Genomic DNA, 22,547 nt, shown 5'->3' on the forward strand with positions numbered 1-22,547 from the left:
TTTCAATGCTTTGCAGTGCAATGTGCAATGCAATAGCTTTCTTCTGTCTCATGATTTATAATGGTGGTAAAAACCTGTTTACCATACCTGGACACAACACATTCAATTGACTCTGCTCTATCCGCTTTGTCTCTGAAAGTCTTCTCGTGCTTTGTCTTAAAATGCCGGTTAACACTTGATGTTCCGCACGCAACATTCTCACAACATAAACTGCACACAGAACGGTCTTTCAAAAATACGAACCCAAACTCTTCTGTCCATGAAGCTTGGAATGCCCTAGATTTTGCCTTTTTGTCAGCTGGCGCTGCCATTATTGACATCTGTGATGCGTGGGACCACGACTACAGCGCTGCAGGGACTGTGGGCGGGAGCTGTCACTCAAGCTCAATAAATCAGGCCACACATAAAGCCAAGCTCGTCATAACACCTAGTGTCCCACTGTTTAATGCCACTGAGTGCCACCCCTGGCATTTGTTTGATGATCTTATATGTTCAAGTGGGAAAACTGTGCAAAAATATAAGAATTTGAGAAGGGGGCCGATACTTTGTCACAGCAACTGTATATACACGGCGGATGACCGGTTCGCACATCTGCCTCACAGTTCTGAGGACCCGGGTTCAAATACGGCCTGGCCAAAAAGCATGCGTGGAAGGTTACTTGAAGACTCTAAATTGCCCAAAGGTGTGAATGTGAGTGCCAATGGTTGTTTGTCTATGTGTATCCCGCGATTGGCTGGTGACCATTTCAGGGTACACAGGGTTTGGTAAATTAGATACCATATCAATAGAGAGTGTATACCGTCTGCAAATTCAATTCAGTTTTTCCAACACCTTACAACAGTGGTATTGTATTTGAATTGGATGATATCACGTAAGACTACAAGTAGATTTACAGAAAACTACCTCACCTTCAGGCTCCAGAAGGCGTGGGATACCTAAGCTGTAGTGGGCAATCCTGAATGCATCCTCAAGATTTTCTCTGGCATTTCTCAGCAAGGCCTTCCTCATGTCTACCAAGCTGGGGTCAATGGACTTGATGACTGCAAGGAAAGCAAGACCACTTGTCCAACTCTTCCCAAAGTCCTGAATTGGCACACCATACCTTGGGAACAGAAGTGGCCATAGCCACGAATTTAATGTTGCGTCGAAGTAGAACGTAAAAAAACTAAGTGGAAGCTCACACTCACTTGCGCGTTTGCTTCTGTACCCACTGCAGCAATTTTCTGAATGCGTTGCTGTGTTCTCTTGTAGTTGTGGTCACCATCTGCCTTCCAGCCATTGACGTGTTGCAGTTGGATCGGTTAGAGCTGGTCGGCACGGACGACAAGCTGGAGGTTGAAGAGAACTGGCTCCGTATGTTACCAGTCAACTCCTTAATCTGGCAGGATACGGAGAGTGATATCATGATTATATGGATTGGCTTTTAATTGCTCGCCTCACGAGGTATTGGAGGCGACTGGTGGAAAAACAATCAGACTCATATTGTCATGGAAGAAGTAGATGAAGAATGGTCAAATATGGAAGCCCTCGATGCAAAACTGCTGAACAAACTTCATTATCTCTTCATTATCTCTTCATCAAAGGAATTGCGGAATTGAAATTATATTTCCTAGACAAGTAAGGATTTGCTCGAGTTGGAATTTGTTTTCTTCTGAAAGACGAATAAGGAAGAGTAATAAATGTGGTTCTTATGCACCTCATGAATCTACTGTGATTTATGATAATTGTTTTTTTTAATTAGCTGTCACAACTATTAAATCTTGTATCTCACGATAGCTTCTGCTTTTAATACCAAATCTAGAGGCATGTGCATGAAAGTTTTTGGGGACAGGTATTCAAATCCCCCAAAATATTAGTGATGAAATTAAGAAAAAACACAGTTGGATATATTTAACGTATAAATTTAGTTTTGTGAACACAGTCAAACCAGAAGAATCAAATAGGTTAACGCAAATTATCAAATTGAATAAATGAATAACAGAAAATTCCCAGATATTTATTATTTGATGTTCATGTTCATGTTGATGTTCATGTTCTGATTTTAAAAAAACCTCACAAGTTACTCTTTGAGAAGTTTTTTTTATTGAGTACTTTCTTACTCTTACTCAAGTCAATATTTGGATAACTACTTTTTACTTTTACTTGAGTCATATTATTCTAAAGTAACAGTACTCTTACTTGAGTACAATATTTGGCTACTTAATTGAAGACTCTAACTTGCCCGTAGGTGTGAATGTTTGTTTGTCTATATGTGTCCTGCGATTGGCTGGCGACCAGTCCAGGGTTCACCCCGCCTCTTGCCCACAGTCAGCTGAGATAGGCTCCAGCAGGACCCGTGACCCTGGTGAGGATAAGCGGTTCGGAAAATGGATGGATGGATATATAGAGTGGAACCTCGGGTTACGAACTTAACTGGTTCCATGACCCCATTTGTAACCCAAAATGTTCTTAATCTGAGGTAATGTTTCCCATTGAAAGGAATGGAAATGCATTTAATCCGTTCCATCCCCAAAATTGAATTATACTTACCTTTTTTTTTTTTTTTTTTTTTTTAAATCAGTGTGTGGTTAAAAATAAATAAAGTGCAATATAGAATAAGTTAGAACACACTATTTTAAAGAAATAAAACACTAAATAAATATGGCTACAGTTCATTGCTCATTCGGGCCTTTTCCACCAACCAGCCCAGGAACTTAGTTCCTGGTAGCAAAAGGTTCCTGTGGCCCATGAGGTTTGTGTTTCCATCCCACTAATTAGTTTAGGGAAGCTTAAGCAAATGAGGCCGGTGTTGCTCATTACTGACACCTACTGGATGTAAAAGAATGCTTGCATTTCAAGCTTTCAATATCTTATTTTATATCTCAATCTAAATACAATTAATTTTTGATACCTTCAAAACCTAACCCTTTATCCAGGTGAGGCAATTGAAAACGGATTCACATTTTGCAATGCCAACCTGGCCGCAGAGGTAGGGAGTTTTATTATATACAGGTACATTTCAATAATCCATCCATTTTCTTTACCGCTTATCCAAATTAGGGTCGTGGGCTGCTGGAGCCTGAGCCAGCTATCTTCGAGCGGGAGGCGGGGTACACACTGAACCGGTCGCCAGCCAATTGCAGGGCACGTAGAAACAAACAAACATTCACACTCACATTCACACCTACGGGCAATTTAGAGTCTTCGATCAACCTACCACACATGTTTTCGGGATGTGGGAGGAAACTGAGTGCCCGGTCAAAACCTACCCAGGCACGGGGACAACAAACGCCACACAGTCGGTGCCGGGATTTGAAACCCGGTCCCCAGAACTGTGAAGCAGATGTGCTAACCAGTCATCCACAGTGCCGGCATACATGTCAATAAATTCAAATATATTTATTCCTATTTTATTGAGATGAGACCTAAATAGATTGTGTAACAGAAGCTTGCAGATGACTATAGATGTGATTTATTTACACGTGACGTTCCCCGTACCAGCAGATTAGTGGACACGCTGCATGAACTGTTGAAGAAGTATTTTCCTTCTACACTCTCTCTCCAAGGCATTGGATTAGTATTGACTACATGCTATAAACTATCCACTGGGCTATATTTTCATGGCCTTTGGTACAGGCTGTGAGACTTTTTTTTTTTTTTTCTTTTCCTGTTATGCTTGACCTCATTGTGAGGGCAACGACCATCGGATGAAAAAGGGGAGATGGAAACAGTAAGAGCAGATGGAAGAGGCTTTTAAATAGGAAGACTAAAGAAAAGTATGATAACCTGGAAGAAGAGAATGATGTTCCAGATAAGTCCCAGGATGATGGATGAGTTTCCATCTACAACATCAACAGCATCAATACTGACAAGCTTTACCTGTTGAGCAGAGTGTGCACACATTATTTTGCACGTACAAACACTTCAGCTAGTGCTGCAAAATATATATCGAAAGGATAACATCGTCGTGATAATGGCACGTGTAAAATGTGTATTGCACAGACGTGCAAGAAATTAATACGTATACGGTAGGGCTGCACAATTAAACTAATTTTAACCGTGATCACGATTTTGGCTGCACAATTAAATGAGCCTGATCGTCTTAAATGAGCCTGATCTGCAATACCATACTAAGCGTTATGGTAACACGCCGGCAACGTGGGGACAACTTCAAAATAAAAGTCGAAGATGCCGTTGGTGTCCAATGCATTAATATGTGAGGCTTTTATTCTGTAGTTGGCTTGATTGATTGTGAGGCTTGATTGCTAACCAGGTGTCCACCGTGCCGCCTATTGATCAATATAATAGTGATTATTTTGGCCATAATCATGCAGCCCTTGTATACTGTATTGTATGCTTTGCTGCATACGTCTGGTGTTTATCTGAGTTTGACCAATCAGATGCAACCTTAGATGCACATCGCCATTCAACCCCCTAGATACTGGTTTCCTGTTACCCAGAGCAGACCCAAAGGTGTACAGTGAGAATCTCAGCAGCAGCGGGCATAGGAAAAATGGCAGAAAAAAAAAAAAATATTTCACTAGATAATAAAAATATTTCTTTACGGGCATGTTAAATATTGCAATAATATTGATATCGCAATATTCAATACCCGTATCGCATGTTTTTCCAATGTCGCGCAGCCCTAAATTCAGCAATGAAAAAAGTTGCATTCTCACATTTTTGGGATAATATATTTCTGGCACTCACATTTCTCTCCTCAAGGAAAGACAAGACTTTGGCAATATTGTTAAGTCTGAAGATTCGATGAGACGACTTCTTGAACCCATGAAGCTGGACCATCGTGTGAAACATAGACAGCAACAAAGCAAATATTATTTTTTAATATTCATTGATTAGACAGTGCATGTACAACCCCAATTCCAATGAAGTTGGGACGTTGTGTTAAGCATAAATAAAAACAGAATACAATGATTTGCAAATCATGTTCAACCTATATTTAACTAAATATACTACAAAGACAAGATATTTCATGTTCAAACTGATAAACTTTATTGTTTTTTTTAGCAAATAATCATTAACTTAGAATTTTATGGCTGCAACACGTTCCAAAAAAGCTGGGACAGTTGGCAAAAAAGACAGAAAGTTGAAGAACGCTCATCAAACACGTGTTTGGAACATCCCACAGGTGAACAGGCTCATTGGGAACAGGTTTTTTTTTGCATTTTTTTTGCAATGACTGGGTAGAAAAGGAGCGTCCCTGAATTGCTCAGTCATTCACAAGCAAAGATGGGGCGAGGTTCACCTCTTTGTGGACAAGTGCGTGAGAAAATAGTCCAACAGTTTAAGGACAATGTTCCTCAACATACAATTGCAAGGAATTTAGGGATTTCATCATCTACAGTCCATATCATCACCAAAAGGTTCCGAGAATCTGGAGAAATCACTGCATGAAAGCGGCAAGGCCGAAAACCAACGTTGAATGCCGGTGACCTTCGATCCCTCAGGCGGCACTGCATCAAAAACCGACATCAATGTGTAAAGGATATCACCACATCGGCTAAGGAACACTTCAGAAAACCAATGTCAGTAAATACAGTTCAGCGCTACATCCGTGAGTGCAACTTGAAACTCTACGATGCAAAGCAAAAGCCATTTATCAACAACACACAGAAACGCCGCCGGCTTCTCTTGGCCGGAGCTCATCTAAGATGGACTGATGTGGAAAACTGTTCTGTGGTCCGACGAGTCCACATTTCAAATTGCTTTTCGAAATTGTGGACGTCGTGTCCTCCGGGCCAAAGAGGAAAAGAACCATCCGGTTATGGACGCAAAGTTCAAAAGCCAGCATCTGTGATGGTATGGGGCTGTGTTAGTGCCAATGACATGGGTAACTTACACATCTGTGAAGGCACCATTAATGCTGAAAGGTACATACAGGTTTTGGAGAAACATATGCTGCCATCCAAGCAACGTCTTTTTCATGGACACCCCTGCTTATTTCAGCAAGACAATGTCCAACCACATTCTGCATGTGTTACAACAGCATGGCTTCGTAGTAAAAGAGTGCGGGTACGAGACTGGCTTGCCTGCAGTCCAGACCTGTCTCCCATTGAAAATGTGTGACGCATTATGAAGTGTATAATACGACAACGGCGACCCCGGAGTGTTGAACAGCTGAAGCTGTACATCAAGCATGAATGGGAAAGAATTCCACCTCCAAAGCTTCAACAATTAGTGTCCTCAGTTCCCAAATATTTATATATATATATAATATTTATTGAATGTTGTTAAAAGAAAAGGTGATGGAACACAGTGGTAAACATGACCCTGTCACAGCTTTTTTGGAACGTGTTGAAGTCATAAAATTCTAAGTTCATAATTATTTTCTAAAAACAAAGTTTATCAGTTTGAACTTTAAATATCTTGTCTTTGTAGTGTATAAAATTAAATATAGGTCAAACATGATTTGCAAATTATTGTATTCTGTTTTTATTCATGCTTAACATAACATCCCAACGACATTGGAATTGGGGTTGTACAAAAAGAGTGAGAGTCTGACCAGCTTGCAGCCAGAAAGCTCCTCCAGAAGAGCCATGAGGATACGTCCATCCTGGATATCTTGGAAAAGATCTTGGACTTCAATGGGTGGATTACACTGAGAATGGATGAAAACAGAAAAGTACAGGATATAACTGGTCCTTGATGCTTTGGGAAATTACCATATTTTGCATTTAGCACAGACAGAAAATTCTGCGAGTCAAAGAATTCTAAAAAGTCTAAATGCAACTGTAAAACTGACAGCAGCCACTGGAGCGGCTGCATCTTAACCATCTCTGCACCCTGATAAGATGATTAATGGAGCCGCTGCATTTTGACTACCAGCCTGGCATTAGCACGATAAAAGCAATAACAAATAAAGTTGCGTGCGGCGATGAATGGCCCGCCACACCACCACGTCAGGGGGATGCAAATTCCAAAAATGCGCTGTACTCGGGAGCACGAAGTGTGCTGGGTGCGCAGGAGCGAGGACTCAGAGCATGTAGCATAAACAGCTATAATACATTTATACCAGTAGGAGGCGCCACTGGAGTCAGTGTCAACATACTTGTATCCTCATCCAACAATGTCAACGTGAGAGCAGGCGGTGGCTTTAAAATTCCGGTGCAGATCAGCGCTTCGAGACAGTAGTTGCAGTATATGTTTATATCCGGTAACCACAAGGGGCACAACTAGATTCAATGACCGCATTAAGGCGGCTGCTAGCTGGTGTCCTCATCCACCATACACATTTTGCTCGTTATAAGAGCTTCTGGTCAGTAGTTGTAAGCATCTACACTTCTAACACTAGGGGTGCTACTGGAGTCAATGTAGCTATGGAGGCATGCTGGCTGGTGTTCTCACCCACCATTTTAAAATGTAGTGCTGATCAGTGCTTCTGGAAAGAAGTAATAATACACTTATACGACGCTAATGTGGTCAATATGAACAATGTGAACTAGTGATGGGCGAGTACCAATAGCAGGTATCGGTATTGGGCCGATACCGGCTATATTTCAAGGTATCGGGTACTCGTGAAGGCTCCCGATACCACCCACAGATACTTAAGGCAGTAGTGAGCACTTGACTGCAGTGGTTTGACACATCAGCGAATCCTCCTGTGCATCAGAAAGAAAGGTCTTTGTTCACAATGATGTCATTGGGTTAAGTGAAATTGTATGTATCAAAAGTGCTAAAGGGTATTGGTACTCAGTATCAGTGTGTACTCAAGAGTGGATACTCATACTGGTATCGTTATGGGGGGAAAAAAAGCAGTACTGAACATCCCCAATGTGAACGAGGGAGGGCAGGTGCTGCCTGTGTCTTAATGTGCCATATAAAATGTAGTCCTGATTGGAGCTTCTGGATAGTAGTTATAAGGTTATAAACATCTACCATTGCTGGCGCGGGATGGTGACTGTGCTACTGGAGTCATTTTCAACATGAGGGTGGTCTCATATAAAGTTTAACCCTCCTATTAATTTTGAAACAGATCTGATCATCTGGAGAGATGTTAGGACAGTTTGATGGTCAATGCTGACGGACAGTCTTCACCAATATACTCCACCCACCACGTCATTCATGGAGCATTATTATGCTTCACATCATCCTAATTTATCCTGTATGAATATGAAAGTGACTACAGTGGGTACGAAAAGTATTCAGACCCCCTTAAATTGTTCACTCTTTGTTATACCAGGTGATTGAAAAGTAACTCCCTATTTTTAAGTACTTGTAATTTATTTCTGAACTATAATTCTGACGAGAAATGAACATGAGAAGAAAGTGTATTGCATGGAGTTTTATTTCAAATTCAATATGGGCGCCAGCATTAGCCACCAGTTTCTCAAGCCACCTGGGAACCACATTAACTGATTTCACAAGGAACTCTTGTGGGATGGAAGACATAACTTCTCGTATTCGCCCTTCAAGTTCTTCCAAAGTTGTTGGTTTGGTAAAATAGACTTGCTCCTTACATCATGGAAAAAAATAATAATTGAGAAATACAGTGTTCCCTCTCCAGTTCACGCTTCACGTTTTGCGGCTTCAGTGCTTCGCGGGTTTTTCCAAAAATATTCATCAAAAAAAAAAAATTCATCGAAAAATAAAAATGAAAAAATACAGCCATACCAGCAGCCATATTGCGGAAAGACGCGTTGTTTCATGTTGATGCACGAGAGAGTGTGACACATCATTGGTCGATCAATGAGAGCACGAGTGGTTTTATCCCGTGAGCTGATTGGCTGCGCATCATCGCAGCCTCACCCAGCATCTTCCCTTGTTGTGTCTCGCCAGTCTCGTCCACGCTGTTGACTGTCTCGCATGCTGTATCTTAGTGTTGTGTTCGTGATAACCTTTTTTGTTTAAGCGATAACTTTTTTGATTAGTTCAGCCCTTACAATGCTGCGTCAGCGCTGTGCCCCTGTGAAAGCTTCCTCCGGAGCGCCCAAGAGGAAGAAGATGATGACCATCAGTGAAAAAGTGAAACTTTTAGATTTGATCAAAGAAGGCAGAAGTTATGAATCTCCAGTGCGGTACATCAAGAAAGAGGAAGCAAACATCCGAAAAACTGCTTCAATAAGGAAGCGAAACGTGTGGTAACTCCACGTAATAAGAGACAGGGTTATGTCCTTGTACAGGGGAATTTTGAAGCAAAAGAAAAAACAAAGACAACAACTACTCATCACCATGTTTTTCTCCAAGGTAAAACCCCAGCTACACCATCAGCGCCTCCAGCAGAAGAGTCTCCGAGTGAACCTAAAGCCTCTACGAGTCAAGTAAGAACCTCTACTCCGCCACCAACGCAACCCTCTTCTCCTCTCTCAGAAGGCAACGTTGATGAATGTTAATTACTGCAAAAGGAGTAAAAGATTTAAGTAAATACGTGTACTGTTGTAATCTTTGTCTCAAATATGTAAGGTATATAATATTTACATATTTTAAACATTCTGGTACCCACATACACATACATGAAAATTCCGGGGAGGGGGGGGGCAAATCCTACTTCGTGGTTTTTCACCTTTTTTTCACCTGGGGTTCTGGTCCCCATTGACCGCGAAACACGAGGGAACACTGTATATTACAACATATGAATAAATTGTAAGTATTTTAAAATAGGGAGTTACTTTTCAGTGACCCTGTATGGCAGCCATTTGCTCAAATAATTTAAGTTCCTTTTTTCCCTCATTAATGTACACACAGCACCGCATATTGACAGGTAAAAATCGGAATTGTTGAAATTTTTGCAGATTTATGAAGAAAAACTGAAATATCACACAGACATAAGTATTCAGACCCTTTGCTGTGACACTCATATATTTAACTCGGGTGCTGTCCATTTCTTCTGATCATCCTTGAGATGGTTCTACACCTTCATTGGAGTCCAGATGTGCTCGATTATACTGATTGGACTTGATAAGGAAAGCCAAACACCTGTCTATATAAGACCTTACGGCTCACAGTGCATGTCAGAGCAACTGAGAATCCTGAGATCAAAGGAACTGACTGAAGAGCTCAGAGACAGAATTGTGGCAAGGCACAGATCTGGCCAAGGTTACAAAAAAAATTCTGCCACACTTAAGGTTCCTCAGAGCCTAGCGGCCTCCATAATCCTTAAATGGAAGACGTTAGGGATTACCAGAACCCTCCCTAGAGCTGACCGTCTGGCCAAACTCAGCAATCGGGGGAGAAGAGCTTTGGTGAGAGAGGAAAGGAAGAAGCCAAAGATCACTGTGGCTGAGCTCCAGAGATGCAGTCGGGAGATGGGAGAAAGTTCTAGAAAGTCAACCATCACTACAGCCCTCCACCAGTCGGGGCTTTATGGCAGAGTGGCCCGACGGAAGCCTCTCCTCAGTGGAAGACAGATGAAAGCCCGTATGGGGTTTTGCTATAAAACACCTGAATGACTCCAAGATGGTGAGAAATAAGATTCTCTAGTCTGATGAGACGACACTGAAGCATAGTGGTGGGGGTGTTTTTCAGCTGCAGGGACAGGACGACTGGTTGCAATCGAAGGAAAGATGAATGCGGCCAAGTACAGGGATATCCTGGACGAAAACCTTTTCCACAGTGCTCAGGACCTCAGACCGGGCCGAAGGTTCACCTTCCAACAAGACAATGACCCTAAGCACACAGCTAAAATAACGACGGAGAGGCTTCAGAACAACTCCGTGACTGTTCTTGAATGGCCCACCCAGAGCCCTGACTTAAACACAATTGAGCATCTCTGGAGAGACCTGAAAATGGTTGTCCACCATCAAACCTAACAGAACTGGTGAGGATCTGCAAGGAGGAATGGCAGAGAATCACCAAAAATCCAGGTGTGAAAAACTTGTTGCATCATTCCCAATCAGACTCATGGCTGTATTAGCTCAAAAGGGTGCGTCTACTAAATACTGAGCAAAGGTTCTGAATACTTATGGCTGTGTGATATTTCAGTTTTTCTTTTTTAATAAATCTGCAAAAATGTCCACAATTCTGTTTTTTTTCTGTCAATATGGAGTGCTGTGTCTACATTAATGAGGAAAAAAATGAACAAATGATTTTAGCAAAGCCGGCACAGTGGACGACTGGTAAGGACATCTGCCTCACAGGTCTGGGGACCGGGGTTCAAATCCCGGCCCCGCCTGTGTGGAGTTTGCATGTTCTGCACGTGCCTGGGTGGGATCTCCGGGCACTCCGGTTTCCTCCCACATCCCAAAAACAGGCGTGTGAATGTGAGTGCGAATGGTTGTTTGTTTCTATGTGCCCTGCGATTGGCTGGTGACCGGTTCAGGGTGTACCCCACTTCCCACCCAAGGATAGCTTGGATAGGCTCCAGCAGCCCGCGACCCTAGTGAGGATAAGCCATAAAGAAAATGGATGGATGGATGGATTTTAGCAAATGGCTGCAATATAACAAAGAGTGAAAAATTTAAGGGGGTCTGAATACTTTCCGTACCCACTGTACATAAGGCCTTTGGAGGTGTGGATGTATTGATGACATGTGGCTTACTGGGGTACAGTGGGAAGAAAAGGTATGTGAAGCCTTTGGAATTTCTTAAATTTCTGTATAAATAGGTCAATGCTGTCTGCTCATCTAAATCACAAGAATGAACAGTCTGCTTAAACAAACACGACACAAATTTTTTGTTTTCATATTTTTATTGAAAATATACATTCACAGGACAGGAAGGAAAGAGTGAACCCTTGAACTTCTTGGGCAGCAATAACCTCAAACAAACGGTTCCTGTAGTTGCAGATCAGACAGGTCAAGGTCACGAATCCATATTGCCTAGCTGCAGCCAACTTAATGTCCAAACAAGGGGGGGATGGGTTAGCTTTGCAACCGACCACAAATACGTTAAGCTTGAGCAGCAGTCCTCCCTGGGCCCTACCCCATGGTTAACGCTGCGTAAAACGAGTATGGTATGAAAGCCCTTATAGTCTCTCCAGCGTGTCCTGGATCATCCCAGGGGCCTCCTCCCCGTAGGACGTGCCCGGCATGCCTCACCAGGGGGGCATCCAGAAAGACCTGATGCTCAAGACACATCAATTGGCTTCTCTCGATGCGGAGCAGCAGTGGCTCTACTCTGAGCCCCTCCCGGATGACGAGCCTCTCACCCCATCTCGAAGGGAAAGCCAGGGCACTTATTTCGGCCATTTTTATCAGTGATCTTGATCTTTTGGCTTTGCGACCCACAGTAAGTGACTATAGGTCAGGGTGGGAGCCTAGCAATCAAGTCCTTCCCCTTTCGGCTTAATTCCTCATTTCCTATGACAGAGTGCACATCATTGCAGAGGCTGCACTATTCCACCCGTCCATCTTCTCCATTCTTCCATCACGTGAACAAGACCCAAGATACTTGAACCTCTCCACTTGGGCAGGACCTTATCCCTGACCTGGAGAGAGCACTCCACTTTTTTCTGACAGAGTACTATTGTCTCAGATTCAGAGTTGGTGATTTTCATTCCTATGCACACTCTGCTGCAAACTGCTCCTGTGAGAGTTGAGGACGCTCTCGTACAGTGCAGACGCTTTTCTGCTCGCTCTACTTGCTTCGCCTCTGTTTACATTTTTCTTGCTGATAGGCTTGTTTTTCTTCTTCCAAAGAAATTAGAAGCACAGACTCCAGGATATTTGTAAACCTGTGTGACTGTATTTTTTTATTGGTAGATACAGTCAGTTGTTGCTATATTCCAAAGTTGTTTATGCCTCCTTACCATTACATAAGCGTGGCTTGCTAATTAGCTCAAGCCTGCTAGTAGCAACTCGACCAGCAACAAGATACCTCTCTTTTCCACTGAAGACTATCACAAACTGCGACAGAAGATGGTGGTCCTGGAAATGAAAATCCACCGTCTACAAGTGTATGTTGATGTAAAAGGACATTCGGGGAATGAAACCCCTCTACCGATCTCTCAAAATGTTGAGCAGAAGCATGCTAACAGACAGCCACTTAGCTCCACAAAGCTGGCGGATGTGGACTGTGGAAACGGTAATGGATCATCCGATGTTCTCCCTGGAATTTACTGGGAGCAAAACCTAAAAATTTTGAACATCTAAAAGGGAGGACAGAACACCAGCAGATTACCGAGGAATCCAGTTGGTCTGCGTTGAATGCTTCTTCAACCCCAAGAGAACAGCCGTGGCCGGTCGCGACAGCAAAGGGCAAAAAAAGAGGACGCAAGTCAATGCAAAACGTTGACATCAGACTTACAAATAGGTTTGAGCCACTTTTACAAGACCCTGGTCAAGTATGCTCATCTCCAACCACCACTGAAAGGTATGAAACTAAATTATACAAGAGAAAAAAAAAAAAAAAAAAATGGTCCTCAGTCGGAAAAGGGTGGCGTGCCCTCTCCAGGTCGGGGATGAGATCCTGCCCCAAGTGGAGGAGTTCAATTATCTTGGGGTCTTGTTCACGAGTGAGGGAAGAATGGAACGGGAGATCGACAGGTGGATTGGTGCAGCGTCTGCAGTGAAGCAGACTTTGTATCGATCTGTTGTGGTAAAGAAGGAGCTAAGCCGAAAGGCGAAGCTCTCGATTTACCGGTCCATCTACGTTCCTACCTTCACCTATGGTCACGAGCTGTGGGTCGTGACCGAAAGAACGAGATCCCGGATACAAGCGGCCGAAATGAGTTTCCTCCGTAGGGTGTCCGGGCTATCCCTTACAGATAGGGTGTGAAGCTCGGTTATCCGGGAGGATCTCAGAGTAGAGCCGTTGCTCCTTCACATCGATACGAGCCAGATGAGGTGGCTGGGGCATCTGATTCGGATGCCTCCCGGACGCCTCCCCGGTGAGGTGTTCCGGGCACGTCCCACCGGGAGGAGACCCCGGGGACGACCCAGGACACGCTGGAGAGACTACATCCTTCGGCTGGCCTGGGTACGCCTCGGGATCCCCCCAGAAGAGATGGATGAAGTGCCTGGGAAAGGGAAGTCTGGACGTCCCTGCTAAAGCTACTGCCCCTGCGATCCGACCTCAGATAAGCGGTAGAAGATGGATGGAAAAAAAAGGCACCCCAAACGTTAATAGTTGGTGATGGAGCTGTCAAGGATGTGAAACGTTTTTGCAGTGAGAAGAACAGCAAAGTGCTGTGTTTTACAAATGATATGGTGTCTGATATCTCGACAAAAATCCTGTCAATCACTAATCAGCACCCAACTGTGAAATCTGTCATTATACACAGGGGCCCTGGTTGTTGTTAAGCATCAATCAGTGGTACTAAAGCGAGATTTCACTTATCTCCCAACGAAAGTACAATTTAGATTGACCTCGCTCAATGGTACAATTTGGAGATGAACGTTTCAGTAGGCTCAGTCAATTAAATAAGTGACTCAAAGAAGTGTGTACTGAGCTATCCGTGAGCTTCATTGACGATTTCTGCGTTTTTTGGGAGTGCAGACATCTTTACAAGGCAAACGGTATAAATAGACAAGGGGTCAAGTTATTGGCTGCCAACATATTTTACTGCGGCGGCACGGTGGACGACTGATTAGCACAACTGCGTCACAGTTCTGAGGACCGGGGTTCAAATCCCAGCCTCACCTGTGTGGAGTTTGCATATTCTCCCCATGCCTGCGTGAGTTTTCTCCAGGCACTCCTCTTTCCTCCCACATACCAAAAACATCCGTGGTAGATGGATTGAAGACTCTATGTTGCCCGTAGGTGTGAATGTGAGTGCAAATGGTTGTTTTTTTATGTGCCCTGCGATTGGCTGGCAACCAGTTCAGGGTGTACCCCGCCTGCTGCCCGATGATAGCTGGGATAGGCTCCAGCACATCCCGACCCTAGTAAGGAGAAGCGGCTCGGAAAATGGATGGATGGATGGAAAATAATTTATAGACCTCCAAGATACAATGGAAAATTTATGGAGTATTTTTTAGAACTCCTGTCAATTATTTGTCATAACGGGAGACTAACATTCACGTTGACAATAACATGGAAAGAACTCTCTGCTATACCGGACACATTTGACCACTCTCATCATATTAAGAGTTGAACCCACACTCAAGGTCACATCTTAGACCTGTCATCTCTAACTATGTTGAAACTCTATCTGTTGACATGAAGAACATAGCTATTTCTGACCATTTCTGTGTATTCTTTGAATAACAGATTCTCCCAAAGGTTCAGACAACCTCTGTCTCTTAAGAAAAGGTGAATGAGAGTACCGCCACAAAGAGACCATTGCTGTGCCACAAACTGTGAATGCTGAGACAGTTGATGAACCTTTGGATAATTTCACCTGGAAAATCTCAAATGCCATGAATGCTGTCACTCCTATTAAAACTAAGACAATCTTGAGGTGACCTAGAAGACCGTGGAGCGGCACAATGATGGTAAAGACCTCTAAAAAGAAGTGTAGGAAAGCAGAACGTAAGTGGAGAAAAACTAAACTCCAAATTGACTATGACCTCTACAGACAGTCTTTGTAATTTTAACCAAGAGTTAGTCAGGGCTAGACAGCAACACCTTTCTGAAATCTTCAGTAAGAACTTCAACAATACTCGCACTGTTTGCTGTGGTTGACAAGCTCACCCCACCCCCATCCCCGAATCAGATAGCTCCAGAACTCCTAACAGCAGATAAATGCAATGAATTTGCTTATTTTAGTGGAAAAAATACAATCCATCAGATTAAATATCAGCACAAATCAGCAAAATGACAAAATGATACTACATCTGAAGCCACCCAGGAAAAACTATTACCATGTCCGAATTTGATACAGTTGAACAAAAAACTGTAGAGAAAACGGTTCAGCAGCTGAAACCATCAACGAGCTGTCTTGACTCAATACCATCTGACTTTTTCAAAGCTATTGCTAACCCTGTGCCAGATGATTTGCAGCAAATTAATTCACTCACTTCAGTCAGGCGAGTTTCCCAAAGCTCTTAAAGTAGCTACCATTAAGCCGCTTCTAAAAAATAGAACACGGGACTTCCATGTTAGCCAGCTATAGACCCATCTCAAATCTCCCTTTTATAGCCAAGATTGTTGAGAAAGTTATTTATATTTTTAATCAACTCAGCAATTTCTTGAACTTAAATGGGCTTTTTGACAAATTTCAATCAGGTTTCTGAACTCATCACAGTAAAGAATCTGTTCCTATCAAAGTGCTAAATGATATAATGAATACTGACTCGGGAAAGGTGTCAATTCTGGTCTTGTTGGACCTCAGTGTGGCTTTTGATACGGAATATCATAATATACTGCTGAACAGGTTGAAAACGTGGGTAGGACTAAATGGAAGTGTTTAAATGATTCAGGTCCTACCTGGAGGAAAGGAGTTATTTTGTAACCACTAGAAGTGTTCAATCTCATCGAATGGTAATGACCTATGGGGTCTCTCAAGGGTCAGTTCTTGGACCCCTCCTGTTCAGCCTGTATATGCTACCCTTGGGTCAAATTCTTCAGAACTTTCATTTTGGCTATCATAGCTATGCAGATGACACACAGTTATATCTAGCAGTGTCTCCAGATGACTATAGTTCAATTGAAGTGTTGTGTCACTGTCTAAAAAAGATAAATAACTGGATGAGCCAAGATTTTCTTCAATTAAACCGCAACAAAACTGAGATAATTGTTTTTGGCAATAAAGCAAAGAGTATTGCTGTTAGTAAATACCTGGTGTCACTCTCTTTAAAAAACAAAGACCAAGTCCGAAACCTTGTTGTTCTGATAGATTCCGACCTGACTTTCAACTGTCATCCATCCATCCATCTATCCATCCATCCATTTTCTGAGCCACTTATCCTCACTAGGGTCGCGGGCGTGCTGGAGCCTATCCCAGCTGTCATCGGGCAGGAGGCGGGGTACACCCTGAACTGGTTGCCAGCCAATCGCAGGGCACATACAAACAGACAACCATTCGCACTCACAGTCATGCCTAGGGGCAATTTAGAGTCTCCAATTAATGCATGTTTTTTTGGGATGTGGGAGGAAACCAGAGTGCCCGGAGAAAACCCACGCAGGCACGGGGAGAACATGCAAACTCCACACAGTCGGGGCCGGGGATTGAACCCGGGTCCTCAGAACTGTGAGGCTGACGCTCTAACCAGTCGCCCACCGTGCCGCCTTTCAACTGTCATATAAAATCAATTACCAAAACGGCCTTCTACCATCTGAAGAACATATCCAGAGTGAAGGCATCCATGTGCCAAGCAGACCAGGAGAAGCTCATCCATGCTTTTATCTCAAGTACATTTGACCATTGTAATGTTCTTCTGTCTGGACTACCCCAAAAGAGCATTAAACAGCTGCAGCTCATTCAGAATGCTGCAGCTCGGGTTCTGACCACAACAAAGAGGTCAGAGCATATTACTCCAATTCTAAAGTCTATACACTGGCTCCCGGTCAGCTTTGGAATAGATTTTAAAGTTCTGCTACAAGTCTATAAATCACTAAATGGTTTAGGTCCTGAATACATGAAATAAATACTCATGGAATATTAACTCAGTCGGGCTCTGAGATCTACAGACTCAAGTCAATAGTGGAGCACAAGAGTCCAAAGCAAACATGGTGAAGCAGCATTTAGCTATTATGCCGCACACAAATGGAAAAAGTTGCCAACAGAAGTGACGTCAGCCCCAAGTGTGAATGTTTTGAAGTCCAAGTTAAAAAATCTTTTTTCATCATGCTTTTTAGAGCATTTCCACTTTTCAATGATATTTCTTGCACTGTACACTGTTTTATTTTTCTCTTTGTTTTACATTGTTACCTTGTGTATGAAATGCGCTATAGACTCAATAAATTTGTTTTACTTTGCTCTGCTTTTAGCGTCCTACACTTACCAAAACCATGGAAAAGATGGATCAATAAAAATGGCATTTGTTGCACTCTCTTTTTACATCCTTCTCAGGTGAAGACAACCATGACTTCTTGTCTCACTCATAGTGACTGTTTGTGTGCGAAGTTGGAAGTTGGCAATGAGGACACTGGATGGCTGGAGATAAAACCGGCTGAGAGGTGACGTATGCTCTTTTTCTCTGCTGGTGTTTATGCTGTTCCTCCTCGCTTCGTAGGCATGCACCCCAGAGGCCACTGAGGCCCGCCAGGTCGAGCGATCTTGTGCTGTGGACTTCGAGGACTCTTGATTGACACTGCAGCACTTCAAGGAGGACTTGAGGAAGCCCTCGTATCATTTAGTACTACCTTTAAACTGTATGATTTCCTGACAGAACTTGTGTAACTGAGCCAAGTTTGTAGGCTACCTTGCTCACGCATGCCTTTTCAGGTATGCCCATAAATTTTCAATAGGACTGAGATCAGGGCTTTGAGATGACCTCTCCAAAATATTAACATTGTTATCCTTATGCCACTTTGTAACCAGTTTGGCAGTACACTTGGCATCATTGCCCATTTAGAAGACCCATTTGCGCACAAGCTTTAATTTCCTGGCTGATTTCTTGAGACGTTGCTTCAGTTTTTCAACATAATGCTCTCTCCTCATGATGCGATCTATTTTGTGAAGTGCACCACTCCCTCCTGAAGCAAAACAACCACACAAAATAATTGCTGCCACCCTCATATTTCAAAGTTGGGACGATGTTCTCAGGCTTGCTTCCCTCTTTTTCCTCCAAACGTTAAGATGCTCACCACGGTCAAGCAGTTCAATTTTAGTTTCGTCAGACCACAGGACATGTCGCCCCAAATTAAGGTCTTTGTCCCTGTGTGTATTTGCAATCTGTAATCTGTTTTTTTTATATTTCTTTTGGAGTAATGGTTTCTACCTGGCAGAGTGGCCTTTTAGCCCATGTTATTACAGTACTTATTTCACTGTGGATAATGACACACGTACCAGTTGCAGCCAGCATCCTCACAAGGGCTTTTGATTTTGTTCTAAGGTTTATATGCACTTTTCAGACCAAAGCACGTTCATCTCTGGAACACAGAACCTGTCGTCTCCTTCCTGAGCGGTATGATTGCTGGATATTCCCATATTGTTTATACTTGCGTCTAATTATTAACAGATGAACGTGGAACCTTCAGGCGTCTGAAAATTGCACCCAAGAATGAACCGGACTTGTGCAAGTCCACAATTCTGTTTTTGAGGACTTCTTTGATTTCTTTTGATTTTCCCATCATTTTACACAAATAATCCTTGTGTTTCAGGTATACCGAGTTCAAATACATCCACAGGTGTGTCTATAAATAACTCAAATATTGTCAATATACCTATCAGAAACTCCCAAAGAAATGACATCATCATCTGGGTTTTCCCAAATAGTTTAAAGGCATCGTAATCTTACTGTTTGTAAACTTCTGAATTTGAAGAAAGTCATGAAAAACGCCTTCATGTGGAGATACGGTAAATAACAGGATGAGGAGGTGAGAAGCAGTCATGTCACTTTACTCTCCACATACAGCATAAACCGTGCTTTTACATCAAACAGCTAACAACTCCCTTTTACCCTTTCATCCTGCCCCTCCCTTGAAGATACACGTCCCTGGTTAACGTCTCCCGCTTGTGGGTCACCATTTTGTTATTATTCTGGCATTTTCTCACATCCTGTTTTGTATTGCTTGGGTCTGTTTTTTTTCTATGTGTTGCAGTTCCATGGAGTGTGGTGGAGGGCGGACTCTCCTGTATTGCACCTGCTGCTGATTATCAACATCAGGGTATTTAGAAGCAAGAGAGACAGGAGAAAGATGCCGAGATATTGTCCTTGGTAGTTCCCATTGCGCTTGCCAGTGTGTTACTCTTTCATCCTCTCCAGCGTTCGTTTTGTTGCAATTTGTCTTCCGTTTTCTAAGTACGACTGTTTCTTTGTTCTCGTTTGTTTCTCAGACTTTATAGGTTTTGAGTTTTCTGTTTCCTTATTTATCTTTGGTCTCGTTCTCTTATTTCGTAGTTTTTTCCATGTCAACATTTTGTCACAGTTGCCTTCGGTTATTTGTAGTTTTTTCACGCTTGCACGCTTGCTTTTTGTTTAATAAACACTGTAAACTTGTTTAGCTTGTTTGTGTTTGCTTTGGGGTCCAACCACTCGCATTTTACGCAACCCTGACACAATATCTCAGCAATGGATCCCGCAAACACTGAACAGGTTTTTCAGGCTTTATCAAGCCACAAAAAGCTTGCTTGTGAACATCACTTTGTCCGAGAGATCATGTCAGCTATTAACGTTCTGACTTCCAATATTAGTTCGCTTGACTCTAGACTTGAGCAAGCTTGTCCTCACTTTTCCTCCAGAATCCACAGTCGCCACACTACTCTCACTTAGTACTGCCATTTCTCGCAAGCCAACCATTCCTCATCCCCTGCGTTATTCCAGTGTTTGGCAAACATCCTAAATTCATTGTTTGGCAAGGCATGGACGTAGGGATGGGGGTTGGGGGGGAATCAATCAAATAACTCAGATTTTAGCCCCGATATTAGCCTGATTTGCTATCGTGGGAGATTTCCCTCATCGGGCCCGAAATAGTTTGTCGGGAATGACAAAACTTGTTGTGTCACATAATCCATGACCAACGGTTTGGCCCTATGATACCAAAATGAGAATTGGAGCATGTCTGCTTTTTTTATCCATGAAGTGTGACATATCAATGACAACTCTCCGACAGGTCGCCGCGACGTCAACGGATAAGGTTGCGTATTGTGACCATGTGTAAAAGATGGTATACGGTGTTATCGCAATAAAAGTGTAGTGTTTCCAGTGGCTGACTGAGATACGATTTTATGGCAGTCGTCAGACCGCAAACATGGTTCTGGCGGAGGGCATCCGGCTTAAAACTTTGCCAAACAAATATGAGCGTTCATCTAAAGAATTCCATTCCGGATCGGTCATGGCCCGGGTTAACAACGTCCGCCCCCGGCACCATTAACTGCAGGGTGCCGGTGGAAATTCAGTTACTGTGGGTTGAAGACAAAGGAGAGGTGGAAAGCGGGTTCTTAGGCAGAGAGAGAAGAGGAAAGCACAAAGCCTAGAATTTAATGTGGGGACTTTGAATGTTGGGACTATGAAAGGAAAATCCCGGGAGTTGGTTGACATGGTGATGAGGAGAAAGGTTGATATATTGTGTGTCCAGGAGACCAGGTGGAATGGCAAATACGCGAGAAGTTTAGGGACAGGGTTTAAATTATTTTACCATGGTGGAGATGGGAAGAGAAATAGAGCATGGGTTATTTTAAATGAAGCGTTAGCTAAGAGTGTCTTGGAGGTGAAAAGAGTATCAGATCGAGTATGAGGCTGAAACTTGAAATTGAGGGTGTTACGTATAATGTGATTAGCGGCTATGCCCCACAGGTAGGATGTGACCTAGAGGTGAAACAGAAATTCTGGAAGGAGCTAGACGAAGTAGTTCTGAGCATCCCAGACAGAGAGAGAGTCGTGATAGGTGCAGATTGTAACGGACATGTTGGTGAAGGAAACAGGGATGATGAAGAAAGGATGGGTAAGTACGGCATGTATTTAAGTAAGTACGGCAAGTATTTGGAGGGACAGATGGTGGTAGACTTTGAAAAAAACATCTCAAGAGGACTGGTACCATAGCCCAAGCTGTATGTGGAGGTGAGCTCGACTATATCTAGTCAGCACTTCTCAACCTTACACACTAGCTCGAGCTACTTCCCTGCCAGAAAGGTGACATTTCACGTCCCTAGAGCCAGCTTCTCTAGCCGGGGACCAGACCGCCAAAGTCCCCACCTTCGGCTGCCACCCAGCTCACTACACACACAACCCCCTTGGCCCCTCCCACAGGTGGTGAGCCCATAGGAAGGGGAATCCACATTGCCTCTTTGGGCTGTGCCCGGCCGGGCCCCATGGGTGCAGGCCTGACCACCAGGCATTTGCCTTCAAGCCCCTCCTCTAGGCCTGGCTCCAGAGGGGGTCCCGGTGACCCATGTCCGGGAAGGGAAACCTAGGTCCATTAATGTAATTCATCATTAGGGGTCTCTGAGCTGTACTTTGTCTGTTCCCTCACCTGGGACCTGTTTGTCCTGGGTAACTCTACCAGGGGCATAAAGCCCCAGACAACTTCGCTCCGAGGATCATTGGGACACACAAACCCCTCCACCACGATAAGGCGACGGATAAGGGAGAGGGGCTGATGTATTTTCGATACTTAAAGACAGTAGTTTCGGTACTCACTGAGGAAGCGAAGCGGGTTTTCATGAAAGACAATATTAGGACATGGAGCATCCCCAAATGAAATAGAAAAGGAAATTTAGAACTTCCTAAGAAGTACTGGGCTGTTTTATCCAAGAATATAACCACTCATAATGCACCACTATCATTTTCTTAAACTCTTGAATTATAGAGACACTTTATCCACAATCAATTGGTGTTATAGACATGCATATTTGTGGGCACACTCGGGTAGGAATGAGTACACTGTACAAGTGTACAGTGATGCACAAGTAATTGTGTACTGAATATGTGCGAGAATTAATTTACAGTGTTTTTTTAATCTGTTTTGTTTGTCTTGTTCCCCAAGAAGATTAGTTTTTGTGTGCTGCAAAAGCTAAAAGGGATACAATAAACAATAAACAATGCATTTAGGTAATAAGTAAAATTGCATCAATAAACCAAACCAGCACATGAAAAAAATAGTATAATCACATGGGCCAAGGCTGCAAAA

At 43.1% G+C, this 22,547-nt stretch overlaps 1 protein-coding gene across 2 annotated transcripts in view; it reads right to left on the reverse strand.

Annotated features, from left to right (window-relative positions):
• LOC133412371 (interaptin-like) overlaps window positions 1–22,547 on the reverse strand; it is a 79,153-nt gene that overhangs the window by 41,897 nt on the left and 14,709 nt on the right. For both annotated transcript variants that reach the window (XM_061695487.1, XM_061695486.1), the window contains exons 3-7: window positions 6,503–6,598; window positions 4,690–4,773; window positions 3,766–3,858; window positions 1,188–1,378; window positions 909–1,102 (exon numbers count right to left, since the gene is read on the reverse strand). In XM_061695487.1, the coding sequence (XP_061551471.1) occupies window positions 909–1,102; window positions 1,188–1,378; window positions 3,766–3,858; window positions 4,690–4,773; window positions 6,503–6,598 (658 nt within the window). The remainder of the gene's footprint in view (window positions 1–908; window positions 1,103–1,187; window positions 1,379–3,765; window positions 3,859–4,689; window positions 4,774–6,502; window positions 6,599–22,547) is intronic.

This window comes from Phycodurus eques, chromosome 14 (assembly GCF_024500275.1).
Source record: "Phycodurus eques isolate BA_2022a chromosome 14, UOR_Pequ_1.1, whole genome shotgun sequence".
In the NCBI taxonomy this organism is placed as follows: domain Eukaryota; kingdom Metazoa; phylum Chordata; class Actinopteri; order Syngnathiformes; family Syngnathidae; genus Phycodurus; species Phycodurus eques.